A 15,546-nucleotide genomic window follows, 5' to 3' on the forward strand; every position below is an offset into this window, starting at 1 on the left:
ACGGAAAGGGCTGTGACAGATACAGCAGTGTTGTACATGATCTTTCGCCAAAAGAAGCTCTATTGGGGAACCTCTATATGTTACGCAGTTGGGATTGTTTTTCACCTAAAGCACACTGACTGGAAGAAGGGGGAAACTACTAATATGGAACACAGACTGGAAACAGAGGAAAGCCAACAACCGACCTTTAGTGTGATTCAACAGTGCTCATATCGGAGTGATTTGCTGAAACAGGGTATGCCCTGAACGTGGCTCGTTGGTCTAGGGGTATGATTCTCGCTTAGGGTGCGAGAGGTCCCGGGTTCAACTCCCGGACGAGCCCTTGTGACAAGTCTATATTTTCAGCAACGTCTTTGTTAAGCATGAACTGAAGAGAGTCTAAAGAGACCAATACAGTCCCGAAAAGCTAGAAATCCTACGACAGGATCAGATGTGGGTAGCTTTAAGAGCCATGCGCCTAGTACAAATTGGATTTGAAGGAAAAGATGAACAGGTCCAACAGCCATGTTCTTTGACTGGGGCAAACAGTTGGGTGTATGACCTTTAGCCCAAAGAAGCTCGATATGGGAACCTCAACATGTTACGTAGCTGATATTGTTTTTCACGGAAAGCACACCGACTAAAAGAAGGGGGAAATTGCTAATGTTTTGACAGGTTCATCTTACATTGGGGCTAGCTGGTCTAGGAGTATGATACTCAGGGTGTCAGGGGTCCAGGGATTCGACTCCCAGTTGTTCTTCAACAACTGTAAGCATGAAGTGAACACAGTCGTGAGAAACCAGGGTTTGCCCTCAACGCGACTCGTTGGTCTAGGGGTATGATTCTCGCTTTGGGTGCGAGAGGTCCCGGGTTCAAATCCCGGACGAGTCCTTGTGACAAGTCTCCATTTCTTTCAGCAACATCTTTGTGAATTGAACATGAACTGAAGAGACAAATACAGTCCTGAAATGTTCCAGGTTCTATGATCAGATGTGGGAAACCATCCACATGTGGCCCATCAGAACTAAGTGAACAGATAACAAATATCTGCTAACATGATACAAGCTGGAAAAGCATCCAGGTGAAGGTCTCCGCCAGGCCTCTCCCCTCCCAAACAAAGAAGAGCTCAGTGTCATTCAAGTGTCCCTCCTGGACTGAGACATTTTGGATGGCAGGATTCATCCAATCTTAGGGAACTCTTCAAAGCACACCCCCGCCCCTGATCCTCAGCCTTCCATTCTTGGGTAGGATGTCAAGAATGTTTGTTCACTATGGTTAGATGAACAGTCAAACAAATTGATCCCAGCTCCCTTACAGTGAAGATAACTGCAAAGATAACCAAGAGATTCATCCATCTTGAATCATGTCTAACTTCAGTGGATCATAACATGTCTGGTATGGAACTAATCTGCAGATGCTCCAGTTCAAAATTAGACCAAACATTTCAATCAATCAATCAATCAATCAATCAATCAATATTCCTTTATTTGTCCCGCGAGGGAAATTCCAGAATACAGCAGCATCAGTAAAGATTAATATAAGAAGTGCATGCAAGAAAACAAAACAGTAACGAGTGAGGATTTAAATACAAATAAAAAGAAAGAAATTGTAAAAAAAATGTAGCATTTTCATGGAAGTTACTTTTTGAACTTTGACAAAGGCCGAAATGTGGCCTGCAACAGACGAGCTAAGCCTTGTTTTTAGCCACACTAATCACTGGAAATGCCTTTTGCTACGCTGTCCCTCGTGGAAACAAGAATCTAAACTGAGGCGGCTGTCGATCAGTTGCAGCTCCTACCTGCCGGAGTCAGCAGCCAATGATAATATACTATAAACCAGAAGAAGAAAATTGTGAATCTCTGTAACTACCAGAGTTCCTTGAGCATACAGTCATAAACACGCAGAGAAAATATTACGCTGAACGGTGAAATTAGCTGTGGACCGGCAGATACACACACATCCACCCCTGAGCTCACAGAGGATAAACTTCAGGTACCAGTTGTTCTTTGACCTGAAACCCACAGCTGTAACTCACAGCGTCTGCCTCATCTGCTCTCCTGCCCAGCTCACTGTGTCATTTCAGAGAAAAAGCCCATAAAACTGTGCAGCTGAAGTTTACAGTCCTCTGATGATGGCCGAGGGGGAATAATGAGGAACAATAAGGACTGTGGGCTTCAAAGAGCTGCCAGCACAACCAGCAAGGAAATTACAAAGCTCTGCTCCTTTTAAGAGCGTTTGATCGCTCCAGCTACCTGACAGCAAAATGGACAAAGAGATGGATAACTTCCCTCTGAACCCCTCAGTACAACATACTGAATGCACTGTAGATATTCAGTAATTTACTTCATGTTGTCCTCCTCGTGATGAAACTGGAGAATAGTCTAAGGGTCTATAAGAGCCTCCACACTAGCAGCCAATCAGGGGTGGGGTCGGCCCACATACAGACAAGACCGTTTGGTCCGTCCGGTGAGGCAAAAACCCAAATACTGTTTTTCAGCTGTAATGAAAATAACAAAAGAGTAGAATAACACGTTCTTTTGAGTGGTCCCTGAATGCAGCACACGTCACAGCTGATATCACATCAACGCATCGTAGCGCCTGTCAACGAAACATACGTCATTACCTGGATACCCCGCCTCACTGACCCCAGGGTTCACAGAGAGGACGACGAGCTCGAGGTACTGCATGTAGTACTGCGTTACACTTTGTGTTTAATAACTGAGAGGTCTGATGTTGCATACAACAGCAGTTTCCATGGCGACTTCTGAAAGAAGAGGTGCAGAGATGATGATGTCAGCAGCGAGCTGGACGCCACACTCGTCTTTACTGCTCGAGAGGAAATGAAAAGTTTGGGATTATTTTTAGGTTTTTCCTCAACTCTCAGGCCCAGAGGTTCAACAGTCACACAGTCACAGGTTTGAGTCCCAACACAAGAAGCATGTCCTGCATGTCCTGAATCAAGCTGGCCGGGGTCTCATTTAAAGGACCAGGCGGCCGTAGCTCGACAGTTTTCTCATTGTTGACACGTCTCAACTTAAAGGTGCATTTGTTGAGGGCTGTTTAATTAATCCACGTTTGGTGCTGCACTGGGTATTTTTGGCAGCAGGATTCTTGTTCTGCACTTGGAATTTATTGAAGAAATCATAGAAAGTCACCAGATTTAACCTTTAAGTTAAGTTAATCAGGTCATTTCAGATAAACAGACTTCAAATGTGAGCTGACTTTGAGAAATGAAGGGACTTTAATTCAAAGCATTAATGGAGTTGTTCTTCTAAACTGCAGGGAAAATCGAGGTGGACTGTCCCAGAGACTTTATCAGCTGCAGAGATTCACTCAGAGCTCCGACTTTCCAGATGCATATAAAGAACCACATTTATGACAACTGGAGGGAGACAAGGGGTTTCCCATGACTCTGTAAATGTCCAGTAATGTCTGTTAGACTCAGTGTTGCCAAAACACAACACTTCCATGTAATGATGACACACCCATGTCCACGCAGCGTGCCGCGCTGCAGAGAGCTGCTGGGAAGCAAAGCGCAGATAAGGCGACAGAGGAGGTGGCGGCCTGCTGTGGTTACGATCCCACAGTAACATGGATGTGGTTGCTCCGCGATGAGAATGAGGCACTAACACTGCAACAGGTCAGGAGGTTCATTCCCACAGCGAGTCATCAGGCGAAACGCTCACTCACGGCGCTGAGGCACTCATCTGAACGGCTGATGTTTGGGCCAGGCTGGAGCTCCCTCCCTGCTGCCTGCTGGACCGGACACATCTGTCTGCTTTATGAACTGTCGAAAGAGGCCACTCTCTCCAAAAAGTCATTACATTTACCTTAGAAAAGCCACTATAATAAACACGAGCGTCTTCCTTGAGAGTCGAATGTTCAGCCGGAGAAGCAGAGACCAGCTGACTGAACCTGAACTCAGACACAAACAAACAAACAAACAAAAGTTCCTCACAGAGATGATTTAATCATTTATCGCTCTGGAGGAAGATGATTGAGGTGCACACTAACACCTGCTGTGTTTCAGTGAAACATTTCAAAGCTGGATTTCGGCAGCAGAACAGTCAGTGAACACAACATCTGACGTCACCCCCTTATTCTAATGCTCTCCTCTTCATCACTCAGCAGCCCCACATTAAAGTAAACTCTTATTTCTTTGTGGTTTTGTGGCTGTTCTGACTGTGAGTTATGCTAACGTTGCACTCACTAAGTCCAGTTCAGCGTGTATCAGGACAAGCAGCCTCGTAAAGCACAAATCACTCGAAACACAGGAATAATTCAGAGTTAAATTAGCTCCCTCAACTGTAGCTAAACACTGAGGGATCAACTTTCCAGCTCACGGCTGGATTTCACTGCCTTGCTCAGAGGCTCTGCAGCCTCTAATGCATTCCTAAATCATACATTTAATCCAGAGAGCAGACGTCTGCATCACAGAGGCTCAGCGGTTAAAACTCGCTGAAATGTGGGTTTAATCTTTGGACTTTCAGGTGTGAATCTGTGACTGACTGTCCACCTGTCCAGGTGTGTCCTGCCTCTTTCTCTATTGTGACTGTTACTCTCTGACGACAGCGCCACCCTCAGCAGAAGCCTGAGGAGGACATGGCGGTCCCTGCCGACTGCCGGACTGATCAGTGACTTCTGGGAAACGCGGCGCTGCTGAGAAACTCCTCACTGCATGTGTTTCTTATTTCAGCACTTTGCTCTTTAACAGTTTCTCTGCTTGTTTTACACGTCGTGTTGCGACGCGAGCGAGACGCTCAAACGAGGTTTCAGCGCTCTAATGAACCATCTGGACTGTTCCTCTCTGGTTTATGGAGTCATGAACAATTATGGCTACAAGATCCAATCCATAAAAACAATTATAGAGCTTTAACACGACGTGTTGAAGTCTTTTCCCAAGGCTCAGTGTGCGTGTTGAGCCTTTTGTGTTTTTAAAGCATTAAAATGAAAGATTTTAGACTGTCAGCAGACACAAGAAGCTGGTTTCATCCTCTCATGGCCCAGAACTCCCGACCATCAAGGACATCGTTCTTTTTCTCCTCCCATCAAATCCAAATATTCTAAATATCTGTTTTATGTAGAAACATATTTCTGAAATTCAGCCTGACAGAGTGGCTTTAAATCAGCACTGATTATTTTGGGGCCCCCAGAATTCCCTCAGGGCCCCTGGGAGTCCCTTGAGGACAATCTGAGACAGTTTTGGGACGTCCTACATTGACTGTGCTTCAGGTTTATGTGTCGTGCTGCTTACAGTTTGCTTTGTTTTGTTGGTTTTATGTTTCTGTGAGTCCATGGTGGATTGAATATGTGAGTTTTATCCATGATTTAGAAATAAAGTTAAGTTTCTATAAATAGAACATGGTCACTGGTCACATGTGCCACTCCCATAATCCTGTGAATGTAGAGCAGGCTACACTTAACTTCTCATGTCAGACAGAAATGGCAGAAATAACAAGTTTAAACATCGTGTCTAAAGCTCATGTACATGCGATTGAAAGCTCCAGCACTACTACTAAATGGACCTCATGGTGAGGCTGTTTCCAGGGTCACGATCAATGTTCACACCAACGTGGAGGAAAAAGTGACCCAAAATGCAAACGTGAACATCTACATCTCTGACAACTGGGCAAACTCCACCTACGGGTGAAGATCAGGTGATTTGATTGAAAGCTCCAGGATGGCAACTCAATTACAATTAGTCGTGTGAGTTCACACACCGATGGCGCAGCATCAGGGGCAGTTTGGGGTTCAGTGTCTCGTCCAAGGATACTTCGGAATGTGGACTGAAGGGGCCGGGGATCGAACCGCCGACATGCTGAAGACATGACCATCTGCGGTACAGTAGTTGTGTTGCGCCCGTGCTGACTGCTTCTGAAACATGCACCTGCTGGCTCGTTGGTCTAGGGGTATGATTCTCGCTTCGGGTGCGAGAGGTCCCGGGTTCGAATCCCGGACGAGCCCAGAAAGAGGAAGGTTTGAGGGTCTCCATGCAGGCCTTCGAAGCTGGACTGGTAGAAACTGTTGCTGTAAGCTGTTCTTCTTCTTGCAGCACCGTCCACTGGCTGGACTCAGACTGGGCTAACGAAGCAGAGCAGGTGTGTCCAGACAGAGACACAGTGAGCTGGAAGTGTCTATAAAGCTCCGTGAAGACGAGCAGAGCTGCAGATTCAGCTGATGCTAATAATAAAACATCCATTAATATCACACTGAGTCAGACTTAGGGCCATGATATCAGTTGATTGCATTGAATTCCTGTGTGTCTGTCTCAGATTAAACCTGGTGCTTCATGTCAGTCCTGGCTCACGCGGCACTAATGGGGATTAAACTAGCATCTTTTCACCAGCGGCGTTGACACTGCTGGCATTTAGAGGGTTTTCACAGTTCCTCTGCATACAGACCTCCTCCAGCCTGCATGTGCCTGACTGACTGCCTCTATTCAACCCTCCTCTCATTGAACGTAACACTCAGTGAAAAGGCAGCTCATGATCTGGTGAACAATGGCCGACAAACAGAGCAGGGAGCTCGTTCACGCTGCCAGCAGCCGCCGCCTTCAGCGGCTCGCTGCCAGCTGCAGCGGCACTCAGCTTTTCAACCAGCAGCTCTTCTTCTGAAGTGCTGAAGGACTCACTCTGCCATCAGTCTGCATTGTTTCCCTCCCTCCTCCCAAAGAAAACAGTCACTAAAGTCTCATTTGTTGCCACTTCTCCACGGCGGGCGTGGCGTTCGATGGAGCTCTTGTGTGTCGATAAATGGATTATGAGGGCTTAATTGAGTGTGCTAATTGATGGGACAGTGAATGGGCTGAATGGAGCTGAGGGGCAGATGTGGTGTGAAACCCCTGGCTCTTTCTAAAGAATACAAATCAGCAGCACAGAGATCTATTCTCCGCTCTCTATAACACTCAATTATCCCTTTCACACGGCGAGCAGGGGGCCGAGCGGACAGATGGTTTCCACACTGGGAGCTGTATGGAGGCCGTCGCTGCCTCCCCGGGCACCTTTTCTTCAGGAGCGATGAGCTTTTTATTGGCTATTCATGACGCTCGGGGTCTCAGTGGGAACAATGGACGACCAGAGCGGCCATGAATCGGAAAGAGAGCGGAGGTTTGGGTTCGATCCCGGCGAGGCGTCCGTTACGCTTTAAACTGAAGAGAAAGGAGAATGAAAACCGTGGAGGGCGTGTTCACCTGGGGAGGAGGAGGAGGAGGAGGAGGTGTTGGCGCACCGTCTGTCGATGGCCATTTCAGGGCGAGAACAATGATAGCCTTCATCCCAAACTCTGCCCAACGGTAAAATCCATCCTGAGCAGAGAAACAGCTTCACCTGAGAGGACGGTCTGTCTCAGCCAAAGACATTAAAGGTGCAGCATTAAAAAAAACTTCCCACAATCCCCTCCTGCAGCCTGGACAGCTGGCATTAAGAGCTTCTCTTAAAAATAACATCATTTTTTGGTGATGGAGCGTCAAGAAGAACAAGACCAACAGTCCTCTGATCACGCAGATGAAAGCTCAGCTCTGATTGGCTGACGGAACCATCCTCACGGCTGGTGTTGATACACACCGAGCGCAGACGATAGTGTGTGTTAATGACTCGTTATCAGACGAGTCCTTCGGCTCCAAAGAACACACACACACACACACACACACACACACACACACACACACACACACACACACACACACCCCTCCTCAATGAGGAGGCTTTTCTAACTTTTATAACAGCAGCGACACAAAAGAGAAGTTGGAGGTTGATGGACGGGCTGGGGGGTGTTTGGGGCTGTATCAGCTCATGAATTTAAGGCCCTGTATTATTGGCCCCCCATGTGTGGCCCCCACTTTGTCCTCTATTGTTGGACAGAGGACTGTGAGGCGAGCAGTGTTATGAAGGGATGAATGCCACCTGTCAGACAGCAGCCTAGTGTGGAGGAAAGCAGAACGCAGCGTGTCCTCGTCACACATCACTAATCGACTTTTAGAAGAGAAACCAAAGAAGAAGACGAAAGAAAACTTCTCTGCTCGCAGCTTAAAGAGACGGCAGAGCTGAAGAGACGTGTTGGTGGTGAAATCAGTGGGTTTGGACATTTTCAGGCTGAAGTTAACGTGTTGGCTAAAGGAAACACACTGAAGGAACTCCAGATAAGCTTAAGAGACATTGCTGGAAGCAGTTAAAGTGTCTGTTATGGTGAAGTGGAACCACTGAAACCAGTTTAAGTGTCCGTTATGGTGAAGTGGAACCACTGAAACCAGTTTAAGTGTCCGTTATGGTGAAGTGGAACCACTGAAACCAGTTCAAATATCAGTGTGCAGGTTGAAAGCAGTTGAGGAGTCAGTGGATGCAAAAGCAATAAAAGCAATTGAAACTGTTACTGAAAGGTAGTTCAAGTTGATCCAGTGTGAGCAGTTGGTCTTAGCTGACACTTAAAGGGGCCATATGATGCTAATTTTCATGACCAGTTAGCAGCTTCAAACCTTCTGCTGTAATTCTTTTGTTGGCTTGAAATGAGGCGTAATGTTTCTCCTGACGATCACTCAGAGTTACAGAATCAGTCCAACATCAGTCTGCGCAAGAAGACGCATTAGCCGCGCAACATGCTAGCACCAATTTAAACAGGCTAACCAATAGTAAAACAACACAAAACTTACAGTCTGAAGTTGGACGTCGGGTCACAGACGTTGGTGTCGCCCGTCAGCGAGTTCGTACCCTTACCATCGACGCAGCAGTCCGGTGGAGTGACAGAACAGTTTTCCCGCCGTGGGGACGTTTCCATCAGAAATACAGCGAATCACAGCGTCTGTCCTGTGACGGTGGAGTCCATGAAGACTTGAGTTAGCAGCTTCGCTCATACCGTTAACTTCAGCGTCGTCATAAAGCAGCAGCAGACAGCAGGCAGCCGGCAGGTGGAGGACGGCCAACGGGCTGCAGGTGGCGCTGTGTTAGAGCGACGCAGACGGGTGACGACGGGCAGGCGGGACGACACACCAGGTGTGTTCTGCTGCGACCCTGTCATACGACACAACGTTAGTGGAACCTCATTTATCCTTTCAACTGCGTTTTTGTATCAGATACTTCATTAAGAAAAAAACAACTACAAACTGATGTTTCCAGACTTTTATTTTGAAAGACGTAAATATTTTTGATTCTGAGGCGACGAGAACAGATGTGTGTCCTTAACGAATGTGGACGTGGAGTCATTATTCATCGCTCACTGACACTATATCTCACACTTGTAGTTATTTGTTCTTTCTACCTAAAAACCCACACGGTGTACTTGTATGACAGGATGCAGTACTAATAATCCACCCAGTGTCAGTCATTTATTTATCAGGAATACAAACAGAATCACACTCGAGCAGAACTCTCTGAGAAGAGTCTGTGAATACTTCCTCTAAATACAGTTTGGTGATAATCCTGCACTTTTCCTGAAGTAACACGTTGAGTCCTGAAGTATTTTATCGAGTTCACATCCTGCTGGAGTCCCACTGGAAGACGCTGACGTCTGGACGGAGCAGCAGAAACCTGCTGACCTCCGCCGTTTGTCACGTGTGCTGAACACGTTTCTATTGTTGTCATTTATGGTGCAGAAGCAGCTGTTTGTGCTCATAAACGTCGTGACAACAACAACAGAGACGCTTTAACTTCTGCTGTTTAAAGGCTCCTTTTCTATTTGTGTCCGTTTACTCGTTTTACTGGGAAAATGTGGCTTTGCTCTTTCTGTGTGTGTGTGTGTGTGCGCGTGTGCGCGTGTGTGTGTGTGTGTGTGTGTGCGTGTGTGTGTGTGTGTGTGCGGAGCAGTTTGAGTCTTCTGTCCTGTAGCTCCCCCTGCTGTCCTCTGACCCACACTGCACCACATGTCCCCGAGGACAGACAGACTGCGGGTACAAACAGACGTCACAGAGTTCAGGAATCCGTCTTTAATAAACTGCTGTGCATTATGGGTAACGGCACACTGAGCAACACAAAGGAATAAAAGATCACAGTCAAACGTCTTTCTGTGTCCTGTCATGAGTGGACCCTGAGGTGAGATTCAACAAATCGAGAGGCAGGAAGAAAGTTTCACACTCAAAACAAGAGGATGCTTTGGAACACTTCAGCGCCGGGATGTCCGAGCATCACTGAACGCACCGCAGATGTTTTCCCGTTGTAGAAAATGTACCTTTGAGACCCCACAGTGTGAGGAAGTCAAGTCAAACAGACGACAGCTCCGCCTGCAGGCTGAGGCGGGTCGTTACAGGCCGCTCGCTCAGCGCCGCCCGTCTTTAAAGTTCCATCCAGCGCTCGTCAGCTCTTCTTCAGGTGTTTTTGTGTCCCTGGCGCCTCAGGCAGACTTCTTCTTCTGCAGCTGTTTGGGCAGCTTCCGGCGGTCCTTCCCGGCGTTCCTCTTCCTCTTCTTGCTCAGGAAGTTCTCCAGTTTGCCGCTCTTCTTCAGCTCCTGGTACTTCTCAGCCAGCTGCAGCTTCTTCTTCTCGGCTGCAAAGAACAACAAAGACGAGACGTTTCCGTTAAAAGCGGCTTCGTACAGTTTGAACTTTTTGCAGCGTGCTGACGTTATGACATCTTTATCTTTGCAGATAAACTGTTGACGTCTCAAAACGTCTCGGTCTGAGACCCAGACAGATTCAGTTTGATGTCGAACAGAGAAGCGGGACGTGTGAACAGACGCTCAGCGTGGACTCGTTCTTACAGTTCTTGAGGAAGAACGGTCGCGCGCCCTGATTGGCTCGCTCTCTCTGCTGCCTCTTGAACTGCAGCTCTCTCTCTCTCTGCTGCTCTCGGCTCTTCGTCGCTCGCTCCTGGTTTTCCTGCACAAAGTCACAGTTCACACAATTAAAGCCGACACCACTGGAGAGCTTTTACTGTGAAAGGCCAACAGGAAGTGCTGGAATTTATTTAATTTCTCTCTCACACACACACACTCAGTGATATGAACTAGATAACATAAACAAGAGGTTTCTGGGGACAGAAGAGACGTTTGATACGTCTGCCCGACGCTGAGCTTCCATTGGCTGCTTCTTAAAAACTTTGGACATTTTGCTTGAACTGACAGACCTGCAGGTGGAGACAGAGGACATGACACTCACCATCCTCTTCAGGAGGAACTGCAGTTTGTCCTTCCTCTGGTTGTCCTTCTTCGTCCTCTTCAGCTGCTTCTGGACGATCTGCAGACAAACAGCAAACGTTCATTTCAGTCCGAACGTCTTCAGACGGACGTCCGCCGGCAGGTCTGATCTGACGTCTCACCTCCTTCTCTCTGTGTTTGATGTCCTTGATGAATTTATACGTCTTGTCAAAGATCTCAGGCTTGTATTCTCCGGACAGGTCGTCAAATCGAGGGTCCCTCCACGTCTGAGAGGACACAAACACAATCGCTGTGAGCGTTTCCAGCGGCGGAGAGGACGGAAAACCTGCAGCTGTCCTTCACTCACCGGCTTCCTGACGGAGACGACCTGGCGGAGGAACGGAGCCGGCCTCTTGGCTGAAACCTCCATCGGCCTGAAAACACAAACACGCCGTAAAAACCCCGCAGCGAGGAAACGCGGGGAGGCGGAGCTCGGGGCCGACGGCGCTCACCTGTTCTTGTTCAGGCGCCTCTTCTTGCCGCTCGCTCCGCTCCTGTTGCTGCCGTAGGCCACCTCGTTGTAAACTTTGGTTCCCACTTTGCTCTGCAGCCTCATGATGTCCTCGAAGGACATGTTGGACAGTTCTGGCGGGCGAGAACAGAGCGGAGCCCGGCGTCACTGAACGAAGGCCGAACTGACACTGAGTCAGTGCTCACGGAGCACACGTGGCGTCACCGTGTCCACAATGGACATTAATGGACACGTGTGTCCTCTGTTTGATTCATTTCACTGTATTTATCTTCATCTTCACTCCTCACTGTCCATTTCTCTGCATTTCACTGCTGTTTGCATCTAATATGACCTTCAGAACTCCCTCACCTGTGATTGGCCTGAAGTCATGTGACCACCTGCATGGCAGTGGCCCATTGGCTGACGTGTCTGTGTGTGACAGGTCGTCTTTTAGACGTGTTTTTGCTTCAGGCCTGATGAAACGTGTTGACTGACAGTTGTCTTCGTCCTTTTTTTCGTCCTTGTACCTTTTAAGACGCTGTGTCAGAGATCGCTACTCTGCTTCTGATTGGACGCTAGAAAAACGTAATCATAAGTAAACTAACGTTCTAATTTAACACGTTTCTCCAATCACATGACACAAACATCGACGAGTCGATGGCGAACAATGGGGATGAAACTACGTCTGAACGCGACATTAAAATGCTGGAGAGACGTGTCTTTGTTGGGATGTCTCGCGGTGACGGGGGACGTTTCTCGAGCAGCGCAGTCGTCCTCAGCGTCTCACCTGCTGAACACCTGCACACTAACTCACCTTTTTTAATGTCGTCTCTTGTCTGGATCTCACTGCTCCCACCGGCATCCTCTGGCTCTTCATCCTCCTCCTCCTCCTCAGAGCCTTCACTGTCTCCACCCCCCTCAGCCTCCTCCTCTTCATCTTCACTGCCATCAGACTCTTCCTCGCCGCCATCTGATTCCCCCTCGTCTTCCTCTTCTTCACTACTGCCAGCAGACCCTTCGTCGCCATCATCGCTGAATCCTCCCTCTTCCTCTCCTCCAGGGTTCCGCTCTCCCACCTCGGCTCCTCTTCCTCTCTCGGTGAGCAGGGTGAAGTTCTTCTCCGTGTCAGAGTCTTCATCGCTGCTGCCGACCGTCACGTTTTTCCTCTTTGAGGCTTCCGGCTGCCGACGCTGCTTCATCTCAGTGTTGGTGGTTCTGGAAGATTCAGAAAGCTGCAGGAAGCAAAGGAGGAAGAGTGAGACGAAGAGGCCTCCACCTTCAATCTGATGCATTGATGAAGATTAAAGCACCAGCAGGATATAAAGGAGTTCAATGAGCTCCAGCTGAAACATCGACAGCAGTAAAAAGCAGCATAAAAGAAAGTGAATCGATGGACCTGAAAACGTCTCGTTCGGTTCATCAAAGCGTCGCTCAGTTTTCACTCTGCCGGACGTTTGAAAGCAGCTCATCGTTTGTTCATCGCTGCAGACGCACTGCTGAGGCTGGAACGTTAGCCGAGTTAACCGGATCTTCACCGGGTGTCACAGACGCTGGTCGAGGTGAGGTCGGTGCAGGCTGCTCTTAGAGATACACGCAGTACAAATATTCCAGATACATACTGTGTCCACTGAGTTCTGCAGACAAACCTGGAGTCCATCCAGAAGAGCTGACTGGTTTTTCTGGTATGACCTCCAGATCACTGACAGGCTCTTCACTGTGTTGCAGAGGGTTTAAACCTGACTGAGGCCAACAGGACCATGTAAGAGGCCGGTAACCTCAGCCACCAGCTGATCTGCTGCTGACGGGACCACAGCACCTGGTCCTGGACCAGCAGGCTCAGGGACACTTTACCTTTATAGTACTTTAACTTCCTGTTTACTGCCTGTTATCCTCTCCAAATACTGTAATACGTTTACATTACTGCCTGTTGGCCATGTGCACTACCTGAGCGCAACATAACCGTTCATTCATTTTATCACCACTGTACATCAGCCTACTGCAATACTACTACAGTACTATACACACTTTGTATATTTTTGACTGCATGTCTGAGATTTTTCGTTTTTATTTGAGTGTAAATATTTTGTCAGTTTGTAAATATGACGCCAAAGACGTGAACTGTTTGAGTGGACAGCAGCTGGTTTCCGGCTCTTTGAGGTGAGACTAACGAGTAAAGCGCCCAAACCTGCTCTGTGTAACTGGACTTCCGGTTCCAGTTTCCTCCTCGTGCTCTGCCGTCGTTCTTTCAAACAGCTCGAGCTTCTCTCCAGCTGCAGCTGTTAGACGCTCAGCGTTTGGACTTTAGTCATTTTTACTGATTCACAGCTAAGTTGACACTCGGTTAAACACAGTTTGGTTCCTCTGATACACACACGGTGAAAAGCGTTTTCCACCGGAGGCGCTCCGGAAGTGACGTGATAAAAACGCGCCAAGCGGACACAGCTGAGCTGCTACTTTTCACACAAAAATATGTCGAACGATGGTGCACACACCAGATATGTGTGGTTTCTTTAAGAAGGTGTTTCCCAGCTTGTTTTCTCAGACCCACTGTTTACTGTTAGCGAGCGGTGTCACTTCGCCTAAAAAGAAATACGTTCTTAAAAATTGCATTTCTGTCAATCGTTTCAATGCCGAATTCATAATTCGATCTTAGGAAAAGTAGACGGTTGATTTACGAGTTTTATCAAAAACATGCCTTCAGGGAAAAGCAAAGAACATTTTAAACCGGCAGATTTTCAATTCAGTTCGACGTGACAGTCTGTTTGGACATGTTAGCTAACGGTAGCTAAGCTAACAAGTCCTCACAAAGCAGGGACACGAGACTGCACCGCTTCATTTACTACACGGCGGATAACATAAAATAAGGTTTCTATACCTGGTGTGAAGTTCTTATTAAACTCCCGTTTTGCTGAGCTCCATTATCCACGTGTGTCCACACCGTCTGAAAGAGTCTCTCCAGTAACGTACTTCCGGTTTCAAAATAAACGTTTCACCAGGAAAACGCTTGTTCTCGCGGACAGACTGTGCTGCCCTCTGCTGGTTAGACACAGTCAGACGCCTTCCTCTGTCCCCTGTGAAGTGGACAAAGAGTTCTGACACTGAGTTCATGTCAAGGGTTACGCTGGCCTGTGGATCAACTTTAAGGTTCTGCCAGCTGTGTGAGGAACATGGAACTTCCCTGCTATTTCTATGTGCTGGACCTGTTCAAGAAGAACCTGCTACGGGTGATCGATCACACAGATGTCTTCAATTTCACACCTTTGCTGACACCACCACGACCACAATCCTCCCACAACAGTCTGAAGACTCAGTGGTTCTGTGAAAATGAACATAATAAATCAGAATGTGAAATATCTGTATCAAATAATAAGAGGCACATGTAGAAATTGGACATTGCTCTCTCAGATGAGTGAATTTACACAGTAAAGGTAGTACAGCTGAGGTGGAAACAGCTGATTCTCTCGTTCAGCAGTGGTCAGTGAGCGAGGGGGAACATTATGGTGAGACCGCCGCTGCTGGAGACGACCTTTTCAACGAGCTGCAGGGGAGGAACTCTGCGGATTGCCTGCAGGGACCTTGAAGTGTGCTGACTCAAAACAAGGCAAGGACATCAGCCAGCAGAGTAATGAATGAAATGCGCTCTGTGCACCAGTCTTATTGTGAGAGGGTGAAGTCGCACCCTAACCCTGCTGCCCCACGCTGAGCTGGAGCTGCCTGCTTTTCAGTCACTGCCCTCTGCGCTGCTATGTGGAAGAAATGCACTTGAGAATGTCATGCAGGGCACCAGGGGCGTCCATAAAGGGTGAGCAGCTCCAGATGATTGGTTGAGCCAGAGGGCGCCTCCCATAGTGACATACTCCGAAAGCCGAGGTAACCAAAAGTCTTTCCAGGTGAAAAATGTAATGAAACCATGTTTGTGGTGGCTCACCTTGACCACAGTCAGACAGACAGACTCAGACGTGTTGAACTGATCCATCCACGATCCACACCTTTCTATA

General features: G+C 47.9%; 1 protein-coding gene and 3 non-coding genes across 7 annotated transcripts; 3 read left to right on the forward strand and 1 right to left on the reverse strand.

Annotated features, from left to right (window-relative positions):
* Nucleotides 1–250: 250 nt before the first annotated feature.
* Nucleotides 251–322, forward strand: trnap-agg (transfer RNA proline (anticodon AGG)). The gene has a single exon. It is a non-coding gene; the product is annotated as a tRNA-Pro (tRNA).
* A 476-nt stretch (nt 323–798) lies between these two features.
* Nucleotides 799–870, forward strand: trnap-ugg (transfer RNA proline (anticodon UGG)). The gene has a single exon. It is a non-coding gene; the product is annotated as a tRNA-Pro (tRNA).
* A 5,001-nt stretch (nt 871–5,871) lies between these two features.
* trnap-cgg (transfer RNA proline (anticodon CGG)) lies at nt 5,872–5,943 on the forward strand. Its single transcript has one exon. It is a non-coding gene; the product is annotated as a tRNA-Pro (tRNA).
* Nucleotides 5,944–9,076: 3,133 nt separating this feature from the next.
* Nucleotides 9,077–14,509, reverse strand: rrp36 (ribosomal RNA processing 36). 4 transcript variants are annotated; one of them, XM_076729420.1, is made up of 8 exons: nt 14,424–14,509; nt 12,363–12,780; nt 11,550–11,682; nt 11,405–11,471; nt 11,220–11,324; nt 11,060–11,137; nt 10,663–10,780; nt 9,077–10,448 (listed from the first exon to the last, which is right to left on the reverse strand). In XM_076729420.1, exons 2-8 carry the CDS (start codon nt 12,745–12,747, stop codon nt 10,297–10,299), a joined length of 1,038 nt encoding a protein of 345 aa, XP_076585535.1. In that variant the 5' UTR covers nt 12,748–12,780; nt 14,424–14,509; the 3' UTR covers nt 9,077–10,296. The 4 variants fall into 4 exon arrangements, with proteins under 4 accessions (XP_076585535.1, XP_076585536.1, XP_076585534.1 ...); XM_076729421.1 differs by lacking the exon at nt 14,424–14,509 and adding an exon at nt 14,041–14,127; XM_076729419.1 differs by lacking the exon at nt 14,424–14,509 and adding an exon at nt 12,945–13,923.
* Nucleotides 14,510–15,546: the final 1,037 nt, after the last annotated feature.

The sequence above is a fragment of the Chaetodon auriga genome, chromosome 4, assembly GCF_051107435.1.
Source record: "Chaetodon auriga isolate fChaAug3 chromosome 4, fChaAug3.hap1, whole genome shotgun sequence".
NCBI classification, from domain to species: domain Eukaryota; kingdom Metazoa; phylum Chordata; class Actinopteri; order Chaetodontiformes; family Chaetodontidae; genus Chaetodon; species Chaetodon auriga.